Raw genomic sequence first — 17,794 nt, 5'->3', positions numbered from 1 at the left:
TCTATATTGCAAAGGGCAAAAAGAGCTGAGAAAGGGGGAATCTCTAAGTTTGCATTGTAGTTGCTTAACAGAGTGATCTTTAACAGCATGGGCATTTGCAAGAAGTAACTAACTTACTTTTTCCAAATTACTGCTCCTTATAAAAGCAGGTCACTTGTTACTTGACTGTCTTAAAAGATAAAAGTTGTTAGTGGTTGGCAGGAAATGTTGCTTGTCCATCTGTCTTGATTGATGGGTCAACTGCAAATGCTATTTTTGTCCAGTTAGAACCAGAGGAAATAGCATGGATTGTTCTTGTTCAAGGTGCTTCAGTTTTTAACAGGTATTCAAGCCTTCCACATGTAACAGTATTTTTTTTCAGGCAGATACAAAAATGAGATCAGTATCAGCATTCTGGAACTTCATACTTTATTCCTTTACTTTCTAAATTTCAGTTGTCAAGACAACTAGGTAGGCCTCATTACTGAGTAATAAATCTCTAAAATGCAAGAGTGCCATAGGAAAAATAATGAGAAAGAAAACAAACTGTTCAGTGGATTTGTAATACTGGAACATTTTGTGGGGAATACCCACAAAAGTGCTATAATGTAGTGTGTTCTTCCGTCAGTAATTGCATCTCTCCTCATCAAATGGAATCTAGAAACCTGTAACTTCAAGAAACCATTGAAAACTGTCATGTCAGAGTGGATCTAATAATTGTTATTTCAGTAAAGTTTCACAGCTGTGCTGTGGAGAGGATTACATACACAAGCATGCAGAAAAGCCATGTCCCTAGGAACTCACAGCTGACATGCTAACTAAAGCCCATTTAACATAACACAAGGTGAAGAATTACTTATGTAAAAGAATGAAATGCAGAGTGCTGTCATGCATGTGCATGATAAGAGCTTGCTAATGACTTCTGGGTTTTTAGTAGAGGTGGAATAACCTTGTCATCTGTTTGTAGTCTTGAGTCTAATTTGTTGGAGACAAAAGGAAAAGCAATGTGGATTAATTTGTAGATTTAATAAGGCAACTGTGGAGAGTAACCTGTGTAATTCCTGAATTTGGAAGCATCCGAGAACACTTTTCTGTTGGAGATGGGGAAAAGCCATCTTTCACAAAGAAAATCTTGTGGTTCCTCTCGTGGGACCTAAAAAGCACTTGTGCTTGAGGTTGGACTGGTTGTGATCTTTCCAGAGTTCTATAGAAGAAATTACTCAGTTTGTCACGGTGAGCATATTTCTGAACTGCTGAGTTTCTGCTGGAGTTCCTCAAATGCTCTTCGGTCTTCTCCAAGGAAAATGTTGTTGCAGGGTACAATGCAAACAAAATTCTCCAGTGAAGGATAATGGTCTAAATACATCACTACACGAACTGATGTAGATAAGCATGTGAAGGCAGAGAAGGATCAGAAGTTGGTGGCAAAAGGAAATGCAAAGATGAACAAAGTTTGGAGAATCCCTGCCTAACTTAAGAAAGTGAATCCTTAAACCAAACATGGTGGCACTGCCTGGTTAAAAAAAAGCAAACGGGTCCTTTGGGAAAGGAGATCAACTTTAAGGAAATATTTGGACTAATTCAAACCATTGGACTTGATGAGTGTAGTCAAGGGGTAAATGATGGGGCTTGTTTGCAGGCAGCATGGAAGTAATGCTAAAACTGCTGAAAGGGAAGAAGTTTGCCATTTCCTTATGTTATATTCCACTGCATTTCCATTTGTGTTCACTCATTTTTTTTCCTTAATAAACCAGTCCTGCCCCGTAGTGTCTGAATGCTTACATATAGAGATGCTGTGCTGAAGGCTGAGGATCCAAACACCTGGAGTAATTTATCAAGGCAACCTGGAATACAGTACCTACAGTCAGCTAGCAGTAGTGCTGAGTCTCCTAATGAGAGTTTGCTCAGAGCATCACGAGTATTGGCTGCTTCCTAAACTACTTACTGAACTAGTTGCTGGATTACTTTTTTTTTAGCAGGAAACCTATTGTTTAATTTGTAGAAGTGAGTCATAGAAACTATTTCCTGTCTGAATGAAAACAGTGTCCCCGGTTATCCCAAATACTGCACAACTTTTCTATTAAAAAGTTTTTCCTGAGACTCAAATTCTGAGATTTGAGGTTTTTTTTTCTTTGAAATGTGTTTAAAATTGTTAGCTCTGAGTCTCTCAATAAGCATTTTTGTGCAAATAAAAAGTCCTCAAAAGCTCTGTTAGCCATAGCCAAATGGGACTCTGTATTGCATTCCCATCTTACAAAAGACAGTTGGAAAGATAACTGTGTGTGGGAAGTGATACACTGCAGGGAACAGTCATGCCCTGGCAGTGAGGATGGACTAGATGACCTAATTTCTCTTTTCCATTAGAGCTGTCTCTGATTCCCCAGCTAGTCAGGCAAGCATATGACTGACAATAAGGATAAAAAAATATGGAAAACATATCTCCCAGCGTAACAAATAAACGCTGCTGTTCTTGATTCCATCCCCTTACAGGCGCTGATTAACTGAATGCCATGTAGTCTCATTTCATTATGTTAGTCTTTTAAATGGAACCTTTAAAACTGACTTGCCATCTGCTCTGCCTGGAACTCAGAACTGCTTTCTCAGCTGCATGAGACATCTGTTTGATGCAGCCAATGGGTGAACGTAAGATTTGTGAGAAGCAGTTCAAAGAAGTAGTTGCAGGGGTAACAGACTCTATGCTCTGTTTCAATAATATCCCATACAGCTCATCTACAAGATTTTGGAAGCACAGCACTGTGCTGACTACTTCTACATTATCATACTTTGTACACAAGTGACATGGGCTTGCTGTGCCAACTCACACCAAGGTGTGAAATCACTGTCTGCATAGTTGGTTAAACTGCTGTTAAGATGGCTTTTTGCAGCTGTTTGTGTATCAGTCATGACCTGGCTGTCATGATGCAAAGGACTGGGGTTTTTTGCAAGTAAGATCTTTTCTGACTATTTGCCAAATTTTTTCTTTGCCATCACTTAGTGCTTCTTGCAGACTGCCTGCTCTCCCTCAGCCAGGTAGCCTGTGGTCTCCCCATGTCAGATCTTCTCTGGGTTATTCAGAATTTTGGAATCAGCATTTAGATTATTATCATTGGATAATTCTTGAAGTGCATGTTGTTAACATAGCCTCACGCTGCAGAGTTTGCACATGAAGTTTTATTCCTGCTACACACATGCCATCTGTATCATTCTCCATTAAAGTGATTCACGTCACACCTACAAACAAAATCCAGTACTGAATGCCAAAGAATCCTGAACGCAGCATTAAGATGAGAATGGATTACAGGAATTCAATTAGAAAGATCCAGGTGAAGAAAGGTGAGGGTGTGTAAGATGAAAAACTTTACAAAGCAGGATACATTGACCAATTGTTGTTTTGATGAAACTATACAAAGCTACCTTGTCTGAAAGTGGATGTTTACTCTTGAGGTTCCTCACAACTCTGATCTGTAAATGCTAGGTGGATGCTCACCTAGGCAATTGAGGCCCAGGAGGAATTTACCTTTTGGATCCATTTTGGAAGAACTGTTGTAAGTTTATGTCAGTTTTATTTCCTTCTCTATAAGAGAGTGGAATGTTTCTTGCTGGAACTTTATGTCATGTACTGTCCACTACTGCAAAAACCTAGCATCTCTGCAGTGCCCAATCTCTCCTGAACTCTTTCTTGTGGCTATTTTGTTTTTTTTCAACAGCTGTAGCTTTCAGTCTTGTTGTGGAGGCATTTTGTGTTACAGGATGCTGAAAACCTTGTTTATAGTCCAGATTTATGGACTAAATGTTTTGTGGAGCCTTCTGGAGTAGATACCTATTAGATGTTTACTTGGATGTGAAAAGTTGGACCAGTCCTGTGTTCCTTTAGCACTGGTAATCAGCTCTCATCTCCTTGTGTGGGCCAAAGGAAAAGCTCTTCACCCTGCCACCTGTGGAGCTAGAGACAAGATACAGGGATGTCAACTGTTTTCCATGCTCTGCATTCCTCTTCCTAAAGTATTTTCCTGTGCAGAGCGGTCCCAATTTCCAAGACAGACAATGAGAAAAAAACCCCAAAACCTTCAAGATCTCCTAATAAATATAAATAAATGTGGATTATAAATTTTTTATTGTTAATAAGAAAAATACTATGATAATGAAGAAAGTTTAACATTTAGAAATGAGGAATGTGTGACTACTGAGGGCCCTTTGTGGAAGAAATGACCAAAAGTTCAAATTCGTACATTTAAACAGCATATTTCCTGTCTGTTGCTGCTTGTTTTTTCCCTTGACTTGTGAAGTTTTTCCATGTTTTCCTTTTCCAAATGGAATAGAAAGATTGTTGCTGTTCAGGGAAACTGCCTCAGAGAACTACTTCATTGAGACAAAAGTAACTAGTAGATGTAGTTTGATGTATTTTTATTTGGTTTTCTTCCTTGTTACTTAGCTTTCATATTCATGTGCATCCACCCACTCCCAAAACACTTACTGTTAGTAATTTGTTTACTTGTTTTTTCTTTTCAAGGATATTTGCCTTAAAAACACTACACATTGCTTTTGAACAACATTGTGGGATGAAATGTATCGGTCTAAGCCTTATAAATTGCAGCATCCCAAAGGCTATGCTGATTAATACTTGCTGCCAGTGCTGTCTGAGGACTGTCTCATTAAGAGGGAATTGCTGCGGTACAAAGCTCCAGTGGCAGTGTGGGCTGTGTATGCTGATAACCAGCTCCTGCACCAGATACATGCTCTGGGAGATCCCTCTGAGGCCATAGTTGTGTGGTCAATTTAGTCCAACATAAATCCATACTGCCTCCAAAACCTGCTGCTGTCTCATTTATGCTTGTCTTTAACGGCTGGCATCAGGCATCCTGAACGCAAAACCAAATATGAAGATGGGCACCTTTCACTTATGACTTCCCCAACCATGTGCTTACTCACACACAGCCTGGTTCTGCAACAAGAGAACTGCACGGGAGAAGAGACCAGGAGGACTACCCCTCCTCACGGCAATGCAAATTACATTGGACTGATGTGGCTATGTAACAGAAACCTGAGTACATGGACTTTTTGAGTGCCTCTATTTGTCAGGCTCAAGGCAGGTTTATTTGTCTGGTTTGCACTGGATTCTGGGTCTGGTCTTGCAATGTTTATTGTTGCCTTAAAGTAAGTGATACTGGATTCACAGTCATTGGGGCTGCATGATAAAAAGTCTCTTTAGGAATAATACTTTCCAGTACTGAAAGCTCCCAAGACTCAAAAGTAAATTGCACAAACAAAAGAGTTGTATCTAAAATACAAAAATTATGATCTTCACCGAAGAAAGAACTTTGGTATCCTTAGCAGAACCATCAATCCAAATGACACCGTGGAAGAACAGAGACACAGTAAGCAAACCTGTGTCTTACTGCAATTTTCATGTATTCTGTATGATCCAATTTCTTCCTACCTTCGCAGTTGGGTTTAGGGGTAAAGACAAACCTTGTTTTCAGTCTTACCATGCTTTGTTGTGTGGGAGGCTGTTTCTGTAGTGTTCCAGAATGAGATGTCCTAGTACTGATGCCTGTAATCAAGGAAATGGGAGAATACGGGATTAATACAATCTGATATGATAATTAACCACAGAAAATTAGTTTACTAAGAAAGTTTAACTGATTAAAATGAAACAATCTAGGGCAAGACTCCTATTAATTTGAGTTGGGAAGCCAAGAATATTTGGAATACCCACTTTAAGATTATACCCTAAAAGATGCACTACACTCATGGGAAGTAAAAGGGTAGGAAAATAATAAGTAGTATGCCAACTAGTTTCAGTTGTGCTGGTGTATGTATAGTGAAATATTTATTTATAAATACTATATTATATTGCATATACATTTCATATGTACTTGTATATACATATGTATTTATTTATGAGACCATGTCTGCTTGCAGAAGACTGACTCATTTCATTTTGGAAATGTTATAATCAGATGGTAACAACTTTTGGTTACTAAGGACCTAGGCTGAACCCATGCCAGAAACTACACATCATCAGCTGTAAGTACGTAAGTTCTGCATAGCTCACATTTCTGGACTCAAACAGGGACAGAAAAATATTGTGAAAGTTAAAATTTTGCACCAAATACATTACTTTGAGTATAGCATCTGTCCTGGGTTCAGCAGTAGCAGTTATTTTTCTCCTTCTTAGTAGCTAGTGCAGTGCTATGTTTTCATTTTTTGGCCTGGGAAGAGAGCTGATAACACCGATGTTTTTAGTTGCTGCTCAAATGTTTGGTCTGACCAAGGACCTTGTGAGCCTCATGCTCTGCCAGGGAGGAGGGGAGGCTTGGAGAAAGCAGAGACAGGACACCTGACCAAAGCTAGCCAAAGAGGTATTCCATACCACAGCACGTCATGCCCAGGATGTAACGGGGAGTTACCCAGAAGGCCTGGTTCACTGCAGGGTTGGACGAGGTATCGGTCGGTGCTTGGCTGGGGGGAGTGGGGCGAGTTATTGGTCGGCTGGTGTTGAGGTGTTGTATTCTCTTCCCTTGTTATTTCCTTTAGCATTATTATTACTGGTGGTAGCAGTAGTGATTTGTGTTATACCTTAGTTACTGGGCTGTTCTTATCTCAACCCATGGGAGTTGCATTATTTTCGATTCTCCTTTCCGTCCCTCCAAGAGCAGGGGGCGGGCAAGGAGGTGGGGAGTGAGTGGACGAGCTGCGTGGATCGGTTTAAACCACGACAGCATCTTAAGTGAAGACTATCTAGAAACTACATTTGACACAGTAATTACTAGTCATGTTGTCTAGAAAAACAGAAATAAAAGAATAAATACTTAAAGATATATAAAAATCCATTTTCTGTACATTCTTGTAGACTCACATAAGTATAGCCAGTTAAATACCTATTCTTCAAGTAAATTTAACTTTTCAATAGCAGTAGAGCATTGTTTAAGTTCTAGGAAATACTAGAGGCTTGCATAGTAAAAATAATGTAAAAATCTAATAAGCACATACAATATAAAAACCTGTTGAGGTTTACTTAGAATCATATATGCAATATCTTTGCATTAATAGGAGCAAAACAAGTAACATGAAGATCTTACAAAAACACCTCCTCAGACTTAAACTGTTTCTCTATGTTGCACAAATTGCACACACATTTATAAAATACAGCCATTGGTTTTGGTTTTTATGCTTTACTGATGATAACTTTTTGTAGCTTACCATCACACCTGCATCTTCTCTATCATTAGACAATATTGTCAGACACTAATAGGGCAAATATTTTAATAAAAGAAGCCTAGTTTCACTAATGCTTTAGAGCAATAAATTTTAAATCATTAAATCAAAATTTAGAGCATTAATCATTAAGAAAATCACCTGGTTCAACTCTCCTCTCAGAGCAGGTCTAACTTCAAAGTTACAGGTTCCTCAGGGCCTTGTCTTTGAAACACACTTAATGCTAAATAGTCCTAATACTCTACATAGTGTTAATAACATTAACATAATCAGTTGTTCTCAGTAATCCACTAACAGACACATTAGACTTATCCTGCGTTAAAACTCAACCACCATACTTATTTCATCTTACATAAACAGCAGTTTAGCTGTTTTTCTTTCAAGATCGTATCTGCTTTTACTTTTATACTATCTTTTTTTATTTTAGACCCCTTATTGCAAAAAGCCATAAAGTACAAATGGTGGTTTGATTTTTGGTGAACTATCACTACATTCTAAAGAGCAGAGATTTACACTGCTATTACTCAGATCCTAATAAAAGCAAATAATCTGTATTCTTAAGGGAAAAAACTGGATTTGTATCAGCTGTCATAACAGAGAAAACATGTCCAACAGCAACACACTAAAATTCAACTGGTTTAATTTTGTCCTAATCATGTCAGTGTTTGTAAAAGTCCTGAAAACTGATGTTTTCTTTAATCTCAGTATAACTGCATCAGCAAAAAGTAGCAACACATCCTTGCTAACACTGGCTTCAGCAATGCTTCCCATCAAAAGACAGAACTGGCTTTTGGACCAAAAGGATGGTTTAATTTGAAGGGGACAGTCTGCTGATCTTACTACAGCAAGGCCTCTGTAAATGCAGCCAGAAGATGCTGGTACCTACATCTGATCAGTCTAATCCTGTCAAAGGTACTCAGCCTGGATGGCCATCATTGTAAGAGTCTAGGGTCCTCGTTATGCAGATATTACTGCCCAAGAAGCTGTATTGAGAGTAACTCCCATGTAAAAAGTAAGTGGAGGCCCACGGTTTTCCATCCCAAGTGTTACTGCCTGTGTCTGATTTTTCTCAGTCAGCTGCCTTTGAGGAGTCTTCCACACAACCCAGGAATCAGAGTAAGTGTAGACCTTGATTCTGCAAAACTATTTACACCTTACGCTCCTTTTTGTTACCTATACATGTGAAGGACACAACTAAGTGTTCTTAAAAACATTCTCCAGCTGGAGAGGGATTTTTTACAAGGGCATGTAGTAATAGGACAAGGGGAAGTGGCTTTAAACTGAAAGAGGGGAGATTTAGAGACAATATTGGATTTAGACTAAATATTTGGTTCTTTACTGTGAGGCTGGTGAGGCACTGGAACAGGTTTCCCAGAGAAGCTGTGGCTGCCCCTTCCCTGGCAGTGTTCAAGGACAGGTTGGACGGGGCTTTGAGCTATCTGGTCTACTGGAAGGTGTCCCTGCCCTTGGCAGGGAGGGTGGATCTAGATGATCTTTATGGCCCCTTCCAACTCAAACCTTTCTGTGATTCTGTAGGTGAAAAAGCCCAACCAGACAATGAAACAAACTATGAATGTAGCAAAAAGTTCAGTGCAGTTTAATTATAAATACATACAAGGAGAACCCATATTCAGCACCATTTAACTGGTCAAATTGGAACAATTTTTTTGTGAACCTCAAAGGGAAAAGGAAAGGTAAAGGAGAAGAAGATATCAAAGGGAGAAGTGCAAGAGCAAAATCTCTAATAGCAATACAGTGTTGTTTCTTCTCTCAAATGTTTTACTGGTCACCTTGTTGACTTCCTTATCTTTCATGGCCTCTTTCTGTCCTGTTTCAGGGTCCTTTTTTGCCCTGGTCACACAGGGTCAGCTTTTTCTATCATCCCAGAGAAAGCAGGAACAGTTACCCAACTGCTGGTTTCTGGCAGCAGAGTACCTTTGGTTCAGCCAAAGCTAGGTATACAAGTAACATGAGAATCAGGCCTTCTGTGTGTGCCTTAGAGATAGGAACTGGTATCCTTTGAACTGCATTCTTGATGATATTTGTCACATATTTCCTCAGCAACTTCAAAAGAGTTTAAGTCCTTTGATTACAATGCTGTTTACCTACTATCTTAACTAACAGGCATTTGCTCAGAACAGACATCCACTCAAACACTACCTTTATTATCTTTTCCCTTAAGTACAAAAATACTTCCATTTACAAACAGCCATATTAGCATCCCTGGTTAAACATAAAGCAGTACTCTTTTGAGATCAAAACCATTAAAAGAGTGATAACTGAGTTTCTGTCCTAGATTTGCAGTAAACTCTGTGCCTGTGCTTTCTGCTTTAGAGACCTTAGAAACTTCCTGCCTACCAGGTTTTTACCATTAACAGTGTGCAGCCACATGTGAGAAACAGGAGGTGTAAGTATCAAACTCAGTTTTCATAAAGAAGAGTATTTCTTGTCTCTATTATAACTGGTTAAGGATGGGTCTAGCACTGTGCTTCTTTTCAGGTTATTTCCAAGTCCTTTTAAATTGGTGCTTTAGGTCAGCAGCTGTATAATTACTATGAATATTTAGCAGTTATATTGCACACTTAATTTATATTAATATCCACAGTTTACCATTGGAAAACTAATTCACATTCAGAAAGGTGAACAGACTTAGCCAAAGGTTTCCCCACTTCTATAAAGGTACTCGAGTTACTTACAGTTGAAGAAGTATCTTGGCCAGGGGTTTCCTTACTGTGCCCCATTAGCCACTGGTATGGGCCCTGCAGAACCATATGAAAACACGTTTTCAAGTAGAATTTTAATGACAGGATACCACAAGTTTTGAAAGTTAACTACAATCCAATGGCCCAAACTGTCTGGAGACTACTGACCTAGCCTGCCACTGGTGATTATAGAATCACTGAAGTGCTCTCAGGTGTCTTATGATGGCACAGCTGTGTTACCAGTGCAATCAAAGTTGCAGCTCAATGACTAAGATAGCTCAGTAGCATATTTGCTGACCCAGAACACAGATCCCTCTAGGTTTTTTACTATCGCTACGCATAGTACACTTCCAACCAAACCTCACCAAGTAGGCCAGGAGAAGGATGAGAGCCTGTCCAGGTGTAGCATGGGAGCATGCCTTCTAGCAGCACTCTCCTGAGGCAGAAGTATCCCTTAGAACTATGCTTCTCTTTGTCTTCCTGTTGTGTGTTGTTTATCAGATATAGGCTAGTGAGTAAATCACAGAGGAGTGTAATCAGGTAGGGCTGGGGAATGGCAACTGTATGAGTCACATTTTCAGCATACAGAACTGAAATACCTACAGTGGAGACAGAAACGAGGCACCATGAAAATGAGAGATCAAAGACATAGAATAATGGTTGAAATCTTAGCTGATGGGCAGGTGGCTTTTGAGTCTTAAGCAGTTCAAGTGTGGCTCCTGCACCAAAGCTCCAAAAAGTGTGGGTAGTCTGAACCCAGATGTTGGATGAAGTGAGCCAGCTGGTGCTCCCGCACCTGACATCAGTAGGTTGGCTGCAAGTCAAAGACACGTGCAGGCCCATTTTGCAGTGGTGAGCTGCTGTCCCTGATGCAGGCTGGTCACAGAGATTTCCCTTTCCCTTTGGAAATAGGTGGCATGTGCGGAATCTGGTCACAGGAACATTTTGGCATAGTGTTCATAGACCCAAGGCATTTAGAAAACTTTTCTTTGCAAATAAATGACTTCCAAACGTATCCTCCTGGTCTCGCTCACACAGTCAGTAAAACTATTTTGTCTGAGGAGTTGGATCCAGATTTCCTGCTCAGTGCAGTCACTTGCACGTATTCAGAGTGTAAATCCTGTCCTGGAGCAGTAATGCTTCACCACTTAGCTGACAGGGTCAAAAATAACTAAAGAGAATGAACCCCCTGAAAAGGTTGATAGCTTGTTGACACTGAGACTGCACCAGCATTCCTCCAGTTCTAAGGCAAATGGGTTCATTCAGCCAGTGATGCAAGTTAGGGTAAATCTGCCCTGACCTTCTGCTGCAAAGCCACCAGGTCACTACAAAAGATCAGAACTGTCAGGATGATGGAGCTAGGCTTTTTTCAGTGATATCCAGTGATAGGACAAGGGGCAATGGGTGTAAACCGGAACATAGGAAGTTCCACGTTAACATCAGGAAGAACTTCTTTACTGCAAGAGTGACAGAGCACTGGAACAGGTTGCCCAGGGGGGTTGTGGAGTCTCCTACACTGGAGATATTCAAGGCCCGCCTGGACAAGTTCCTGTGTGATGTACTGTAGGTTACCCTGCTCTTGCAGGGGGGTTGGACTAGATGATCTTTTTAGGTCCCTTCCAACCCTTGGGATTCTGTGATTCTGTGATTCTGTGAATGTCTTCTCTTGTCTCTTTTCCCTCCATCAAGGCTTTAAGATAGTATCCAGAGGAACATTAAGACAGATGTGCAACTTCTCACTGTACAGGGGGAGAATCACTGCGACATCCCATCACAGCAAGGATTTTTTCAAGAGTTACCTGATTTTGTGAGAGGCTCGGGGCTCCTGTTCTCACCATGGAACCCAAAGTAGGTCTTATTTGCTTGGCTGAGACATTTGTCTCTTTCGAAGCAATTCTCAGTGCTGCCACATTCACAAGTGCTATATTCTCAGTGCTGCCACATGCACAAGTACTATAGCTCTAATGAGAAATAATAAGCAGTCTAATGCTACGTAATACATGGAATACAATTTATGTATTCCATGAGTTGCTCTTTATTTGAGATCCTGTCAGAAAACCTAAAAGGCATTAATCCATCCCAGCACAGCCTCTTTCTAGCCTATTCTTTTTCTAGTGGGGTCTGGGGTTGTTTTTTTGGGTTTTGGAGGGTTTTTTGTAATGCAGATTGTCCAGCATTCAATGTATTAGTTTTTCATAGCATGTTTAAGTCTCCATTTACACCTAAATCCCATATTGCCAATGTGGCTTGTGAGAGAAAAAAAACAAACAGGAGTTCCACTTTGCAACTCTCACTCATGAGAATAAACCCCCCTTGTGAAGCCACTGAATACTGATCTCAAAGTTTGCCCAAGACAGTTTTATTTTTCTCTTCTAAAGCTTCTCTTCCAGTTCTAAGCCTATGCAGGGACTGTGCATATGTACATATACACATTTACATACACACAAATATATGGCCAAAGCAGTCAGCACAAGGTAGATTCTCAGCTGATCTTTCCAAATCCAAATGTGTGCAAATTTAATAATTTAAAATTTCTACTATTTGTGGTGTTTTTTGCAGTTCAGTAGATGTTCAGTTGTCCAGCTGCCAGGTTTCACTTGGGCTGCAGGAGTACCCAGGCAATCAGTTTCCTCTGTGTCTCATACAGCTGGAGACTAGCACACATTTCATTACTTTCCAAAAGCTCCACATTAGCTGCCTTTACATTAACAATACTTCCTGGAGATACATGAACCTGATCAAAACTACTGCCCAGAAGAAGTACATTTTATCTTACCAAATACTTAGATTATCTTTGCTTCTATTATGTTTTGAATCAGAGAAGCTTTTCCCTGGGAGACAAAAGGAAACCAATAAAAACATCTGATGTCTCTGAAAAGCAGAAGACTGTTTGTTATCAGAGGTGATGTTAGCTTCTACCAGTGTCTGTGACAGCTGTTCTGGGGTAAGGGCAATCAGCAGGATGTATGTTAAATCACTAGCGTGCATTTTAGAATCAGAATATAACAAAATCTAGCAATTCAAAATTAGGTCTAGGGCCTATATATTTATAAATGTAACTCCTGTGCAGACAGCAGATTGAAAATTGCGAATAAGCTATCACAATAATCAAACAGGACAGAATGTATGTGTCCCCCCCCATTGCAAGATCTACTACAATATCTTTCCAGGCTAAATTTTATGAAATGTGCACAGTGGAACCAGGGAACACAGGACCTGCTCATCAGCATTGATGCTAAGAGAACTGCCTAAATTGCCTAAAGTGATGTAGGATGAGATTTAAAACCCCATCCTGCTTCCATTTACAGCAGTGTCAAAGCTCTGGTTCTCTGAACAGCACTGGGATGCCTGTGAAAGTCTGAACCACGTTGTCAGAATGCATCCAGAGATGTCTGTAAAGGTGAGAATGGTGGGTGTGAAACAACCCAACAAATCATAAAGTGGTTTACATTCATCATCCTGTCATGAAACACTAGAAAACTCTGGAAAATATCTGAATGGCCTTGCCATTGACATCTGATGGATCTTAAATATGTATGTCCAGTTCTAAGACAGTAGGAAGCTTTATATGTGGAAAGGTGTTTTTCTGTTTCCCTTAAGACCCCCCTTAGGACAAAAGCACACCAGCCAGATAGCATAAGTATCTTTGTTACTTATACATGTGCCACCTTTCCTAAGAGCTGGAAAGGAATAGAGGAAGACTGGCAGCACCATCTCCTGGCAGACACAGGAAACAGGGACCACTTTGTGTCAGAAAGTAGGGCCAAATAATTTCTTTGTGGATTTTAAAGATTGTAACAGGAAGTAACTTCACAAGAGTATATTCCTTCCCTAGGAAGATTAACTTTAATATGCTTCAGGGAAGAAAAGCATTATGTCCTATTATAATTATGGAAAACACATACGCACAATTATGAAGAACAAATTCAGGCTGCTTCTCCCTTTAAAAAACTCTCTTGTCTTGGCCTCTCTGCTTTCCTTTATATTGTAGCAACAGCAGGTTTCAAAACCAGCACAGCAGCTAAGTTGGTCCATTTGCAGTGTATTAGTGTAGTCCTGGCAGACCACAGAAGACCACAGAAGTTCCCTGTACTGAGAAAATAATGGAGTATGTAGATTTCAGGAGTTGTAGCCAAGTTTCTGTCTTGCTGAAGAGGTAGGGGAAATAGCGGGAAAAGGCTATTACTACTGTAACCAGCTGGATCATTAATGTGGAATGCTATTATACATATCTAGAAAGTGACAAACAGTACTAATAAGGGCGAGGCCTTCCAAGTAATGAAAAGCTGTATGGGAAAGAAAACATCTCTGGAGATAAAAGAGAGGAGATTAAGTCAGATGACTTGGTGAAAGACAGCCATGAAAGAGAACAGAGGAGAAAACAAAATTAAAACGGTGAGGAAGAGAGGAATTTTAGAAACTTCTACAGCTTTTCCTTGAAAGGAACAGAACTGGTATGCCATCAGAGGCCAGATCTCATTTATCAGAACAGTCTCAATCAGCAAGGAGACTTAAACGGAGGAGACCTAAATACACCAGTCTTCTTGTCTGTTAACTTTTGCAGATCTGCTCTTGCTATTAGGTCCCACGTTCCATGACACTAAACACGAAGCACTCCCTATGTTACACAAACACAGATGATGGTTTGCTGTTGGGGGTTTTCCCATGTTTGGGAAGTTATTTTACTGTAAGAAACTCCCAAAGTGCTCTAAAGAAAATTTTTTGCAGATGATCATAGAAGTGGAAGACATAAATTCATTCATTCCATCCTCCTCCCAAAGGAAGAACACTCCTTATAAGACCATAGACTTCGCCCAACTTAGGTTCAAAAGCCGCAGGTAATAGGGGTTCCAATAATTCCCATGGGAAAATACTCAGCTTTATGCAGCCTACATAGGTGGGGTGGGGCTTTGCTTATCTCTGTAGCTCATAACAAAGACCAGGCCTTTTTCCTCAGGGCATCATTTACTATTCAGACATTCACAACACAAAGGTAATCCTCCATCCTCCCCCAGGGCCTGACACTGTATCTACCTTCCTTTCTAAGTGAATTATTAAACTGTATAATTTAGGAATCACTCTGGTTAGTCGGCTAACCTCTTTTATCAAATACTTCTTCTTAAAGGAACTCTTCTTCTGACCAGGGTTAGCTGTCCAGTTAGCTGCCTGTGCTTCTCTAGCTTTTATTATCAACACACGGAAACACATTTTGCTGGCTGTATATATTCAATTCTTTTGTTTCTTACTTTTTTATTCACTGTGCTGTACTTGTGCTGCTCCTCACCAAAACACACTACATGCTGCTTCCCATTCATTTCTAATTATAGCCTACGTATTTATTATATCCTTGTTTAAGCCCTAATCACATTAAGAAAATGGCTCATATTCCTGAATGGGGAAAGGAAAGAACGCCTTAAGAATACTGAGTATCAACACATTCCCAAAGTGCTCTTGTACTGGACGTAAGATGGTATGTTTGTATAAATCAAAAAGCCTCTGAGGGTTCTGAGGTTCTGAAACGCACCAACTGAACTGGGCATAAAAGCAGCACTGGGAGATAAGGCTATAGTGGAAAACCTTCCTGTGTCTGTGTTCTCTGCTGGAACACTTCATCATTGGCTTTCTCTCCAATACGTTTCAAACAACTGAGACGCTGACTTGAAAAATGGGTCATGATTTAAGAGCATACAAAACAAATAGGTTCTCAACAGATTCTCTCTGTTCATCCAAGAAACTCGAGGATGCAATAAGTGAAACTCTAACTGTGGTGTACATTCTTGTTTAAAATGTTCTTGGCATCTAAGGAGTGCATTGTATCAGATCTTGCATGATTTTTTTAAGAAAATGTTTCTAGGGGAAGTGGAGAACTCCTGTCCATTAAAACTGACACCTGCTCTGCATAGATTAGTGCATACCTGGCCCGAGGGTTTACTAGGGACAGGTCAACCTAGTTTTTGTCAACATTGTTTTTGCAAAGAGAAGTCTTGCCTTTGTTAACTTTCTTCACACATACAATTCTACCATGGAATACCCTGCCACAAGATGCTATGGATGCTAGAAGTTTATAAGCAGTAACAGATCAACTGGACAAACATCTGGAGAAGATACATGCTAAGGAAGAAGACATGACCTCTGATTTTGGGAGTCAATAGATGCACATTGCTGGAAATTCAACAGTCCCCCTGGAAACTTTACCAGTGGTTTGGCCTCTTCTAATCTTTGGAGACAAGAAACAGACAGACATACACCCCTGGTTTAAGCACTATGCCTGTCCTTAAGTTCTCACAAAAAATTTAGTAAGGAATACTTTTAGTCATGCTATAGCTATTTGCGTCTTTCAGGTTAACTAATGCACAGTGTGGCAAAAAGGACTGGTGACGGTGAGAGGTTTTCTCCGTTTCTGCCAAGTACATCACTTGCAATCATCTTTGTTAGAGGTACCTACAGTCAAGAAATCAAGCTAATTCTGGAAACATTAACTGGTACACTACTGTGCAGCTGCAACTTCAGTATGTTTTCATGTATTTTTACAGCAATAAGGACTCAAAGACCCGTCATTATTTGTACCAAGCACCCCAAATCCTCTGTTGTGCTAAGAAAACTAAGTAAAACCTACTGAAGCCATCTGGCACAGTCACTTGCAAGGACTGAGAGGAAACTATCTTCTGCAAGTTGCAAACACAACCCTATGAGACACTGCTGTGCATGGGAGAGGCTGTGAGACCGCTGCAGTCCCGCCAAGGGCACGCCTACACCTCCAGCTCAGGCCAAAGGTGGTCTCCAGAGCCCCCTCCATTTCCAGGCAGCAGACCGTAGGCCTGTTCCCCATCTGCAAATCGGTACTGGCGCCGTCGTGAGGATACCCCAAGGAAACGAGAGCCCCTGGAAGCGGAACGCGGCACCCCACCTCTCACAGCGCAGCCGTACCTGGGTAGAGCAGCCGGGGACGGGCCGCGGGGACGGGCAACCCACGGCACCACCCCGGAGCCACCGAAACCCAGCCCGCCGAGCCTCCCCTCCCCTCCGTGCCCGCCCCCCTGCTTAAGATGGCGGCCCCGCCCGCGCCCACAATGCTCCGCGAGCAGCTGCCGCGCTTCCGGGAGCGGGCCCGGCCCGGCACGGCGTGAGGGGCCGCGGGGCGGGCGGAGGGCGAAGTGGCTGCTACCGGATGTGAGCAGAAGGAGCGGGCGGTGGAGGAGGGAGCCGCGGCCGGACCATGAGGCTCCGACTGTGGCTGGTCCCTGCCCTGGTAGTGCTCTGGGGGTCGGGCGGGGTGGAGGCGCTGGGGCGCCCGCCCCGCCGGCAGAGCTACGGTAAGGGGTAGGGGGGGAACGCGGCAGCCGTGGAAGGGGGTGTGAGGGAGAGACCACTGCTGCGGGGAGGGGGACAGGGGCACGCTTGCCTCTGCCTGGGGACAGTGATGGGGTACGTGTGGCGTGCGGAGAACACCCAGCTCTGCCAGGGGGTGGCGGTCTGGGGAGCGGGGAGAGGGGAGCGGGGCAGGAGCCGGGCAGCCTGTGTCCCGGCTGAGCACCCACCCGGAGGCCTGTCCGTGGCCGTGGGCAAGGTCGCGGCCAGCTCCCTGCTCCTGTGCCTGCCTCCGGGAGGGGGGGTGCGCGCCCGGGAGCGCCCAGGGCACAGGGATTCCTGGAGACCATGGAGGCCCCGTGCCCTCCCAGTGTGGTCCCCTTTACCTGCAGCATCACTGATGGGCGGTGTTAGGGAGTCATTGCTCTCTGCAGGAGTGGAGAGACCACTTGATTGTCTTCACACTCGAGGTGTGCTAAAGAGTTTTCCTCACAGGAGTGTGCGTTATGTTAAGGCAGGATAATCATATAAATGGCTTCCCTTCATAGTTCTGGTTGAAGAGTCACCGTTGCAGAGAGAGCCTGAAG

At 41.9% G+C, this 17,794-nt stretch overlaps 1 protein-coding gene and 1 long non-coding RNA gene across 2 annotated transcripts in view; one reads left to right on the top strand and one right to left on the bottom strand.

The window, feature by feature from the left end:
• Positions 1-420: 420 nt before the first annotated feature.
• Positions 421-16,909, bottom strand: LOC136015540 (uncharacterized). Its single transcript, XR_010613249.1, has 4 exons — positions 16,827-16,909; positions 9,894-9,956; positions 5,466-5,530; positions 421-3,922 (listed from the first exon to the last, which is right to left on the bottom strand). It is a non-coding gene; the product is annotated as an uncharacterized LOC136015540 (long non-coding RNA).
• Positions 16,910-16,978: 69 nt separating this feature from the next.
• Positions 16,979-17,794, top strand: part of ADAM17 (ADAM metallopeptidase domain 17) — a 34,382-nt gene continuing 33,566 nt past the window's right edge. The window contains exon 1 of the mRNA XM_065681594.1: positions 16,979-17,212. Coding sequence (XP_065537666.1) covers positions 17,116-17,212 — 97 coding nt within the window. The 5' untranslated portion in view covers positions 16,979-17,115. The remainder of the gene's footprint in view (positions 17,213-17,794) is intronic.

This window comes from Lathamus discolor, chromosome 5 (assembly GCF_037157495.1).
Source record: "Lathamus discolor isolate bLatDis1 chromosome 5, bLatDis1.hap1, whole genome shotgun sequence".
NCBI lineage: Eukaryota > Metazoa > Chordata > Aves > Psittaciformes > Psittacidae > Lathamus > Lathamus discolor.
This window is presented reverse-complemented; position numbering and strand designations above follow the sequence as displayed.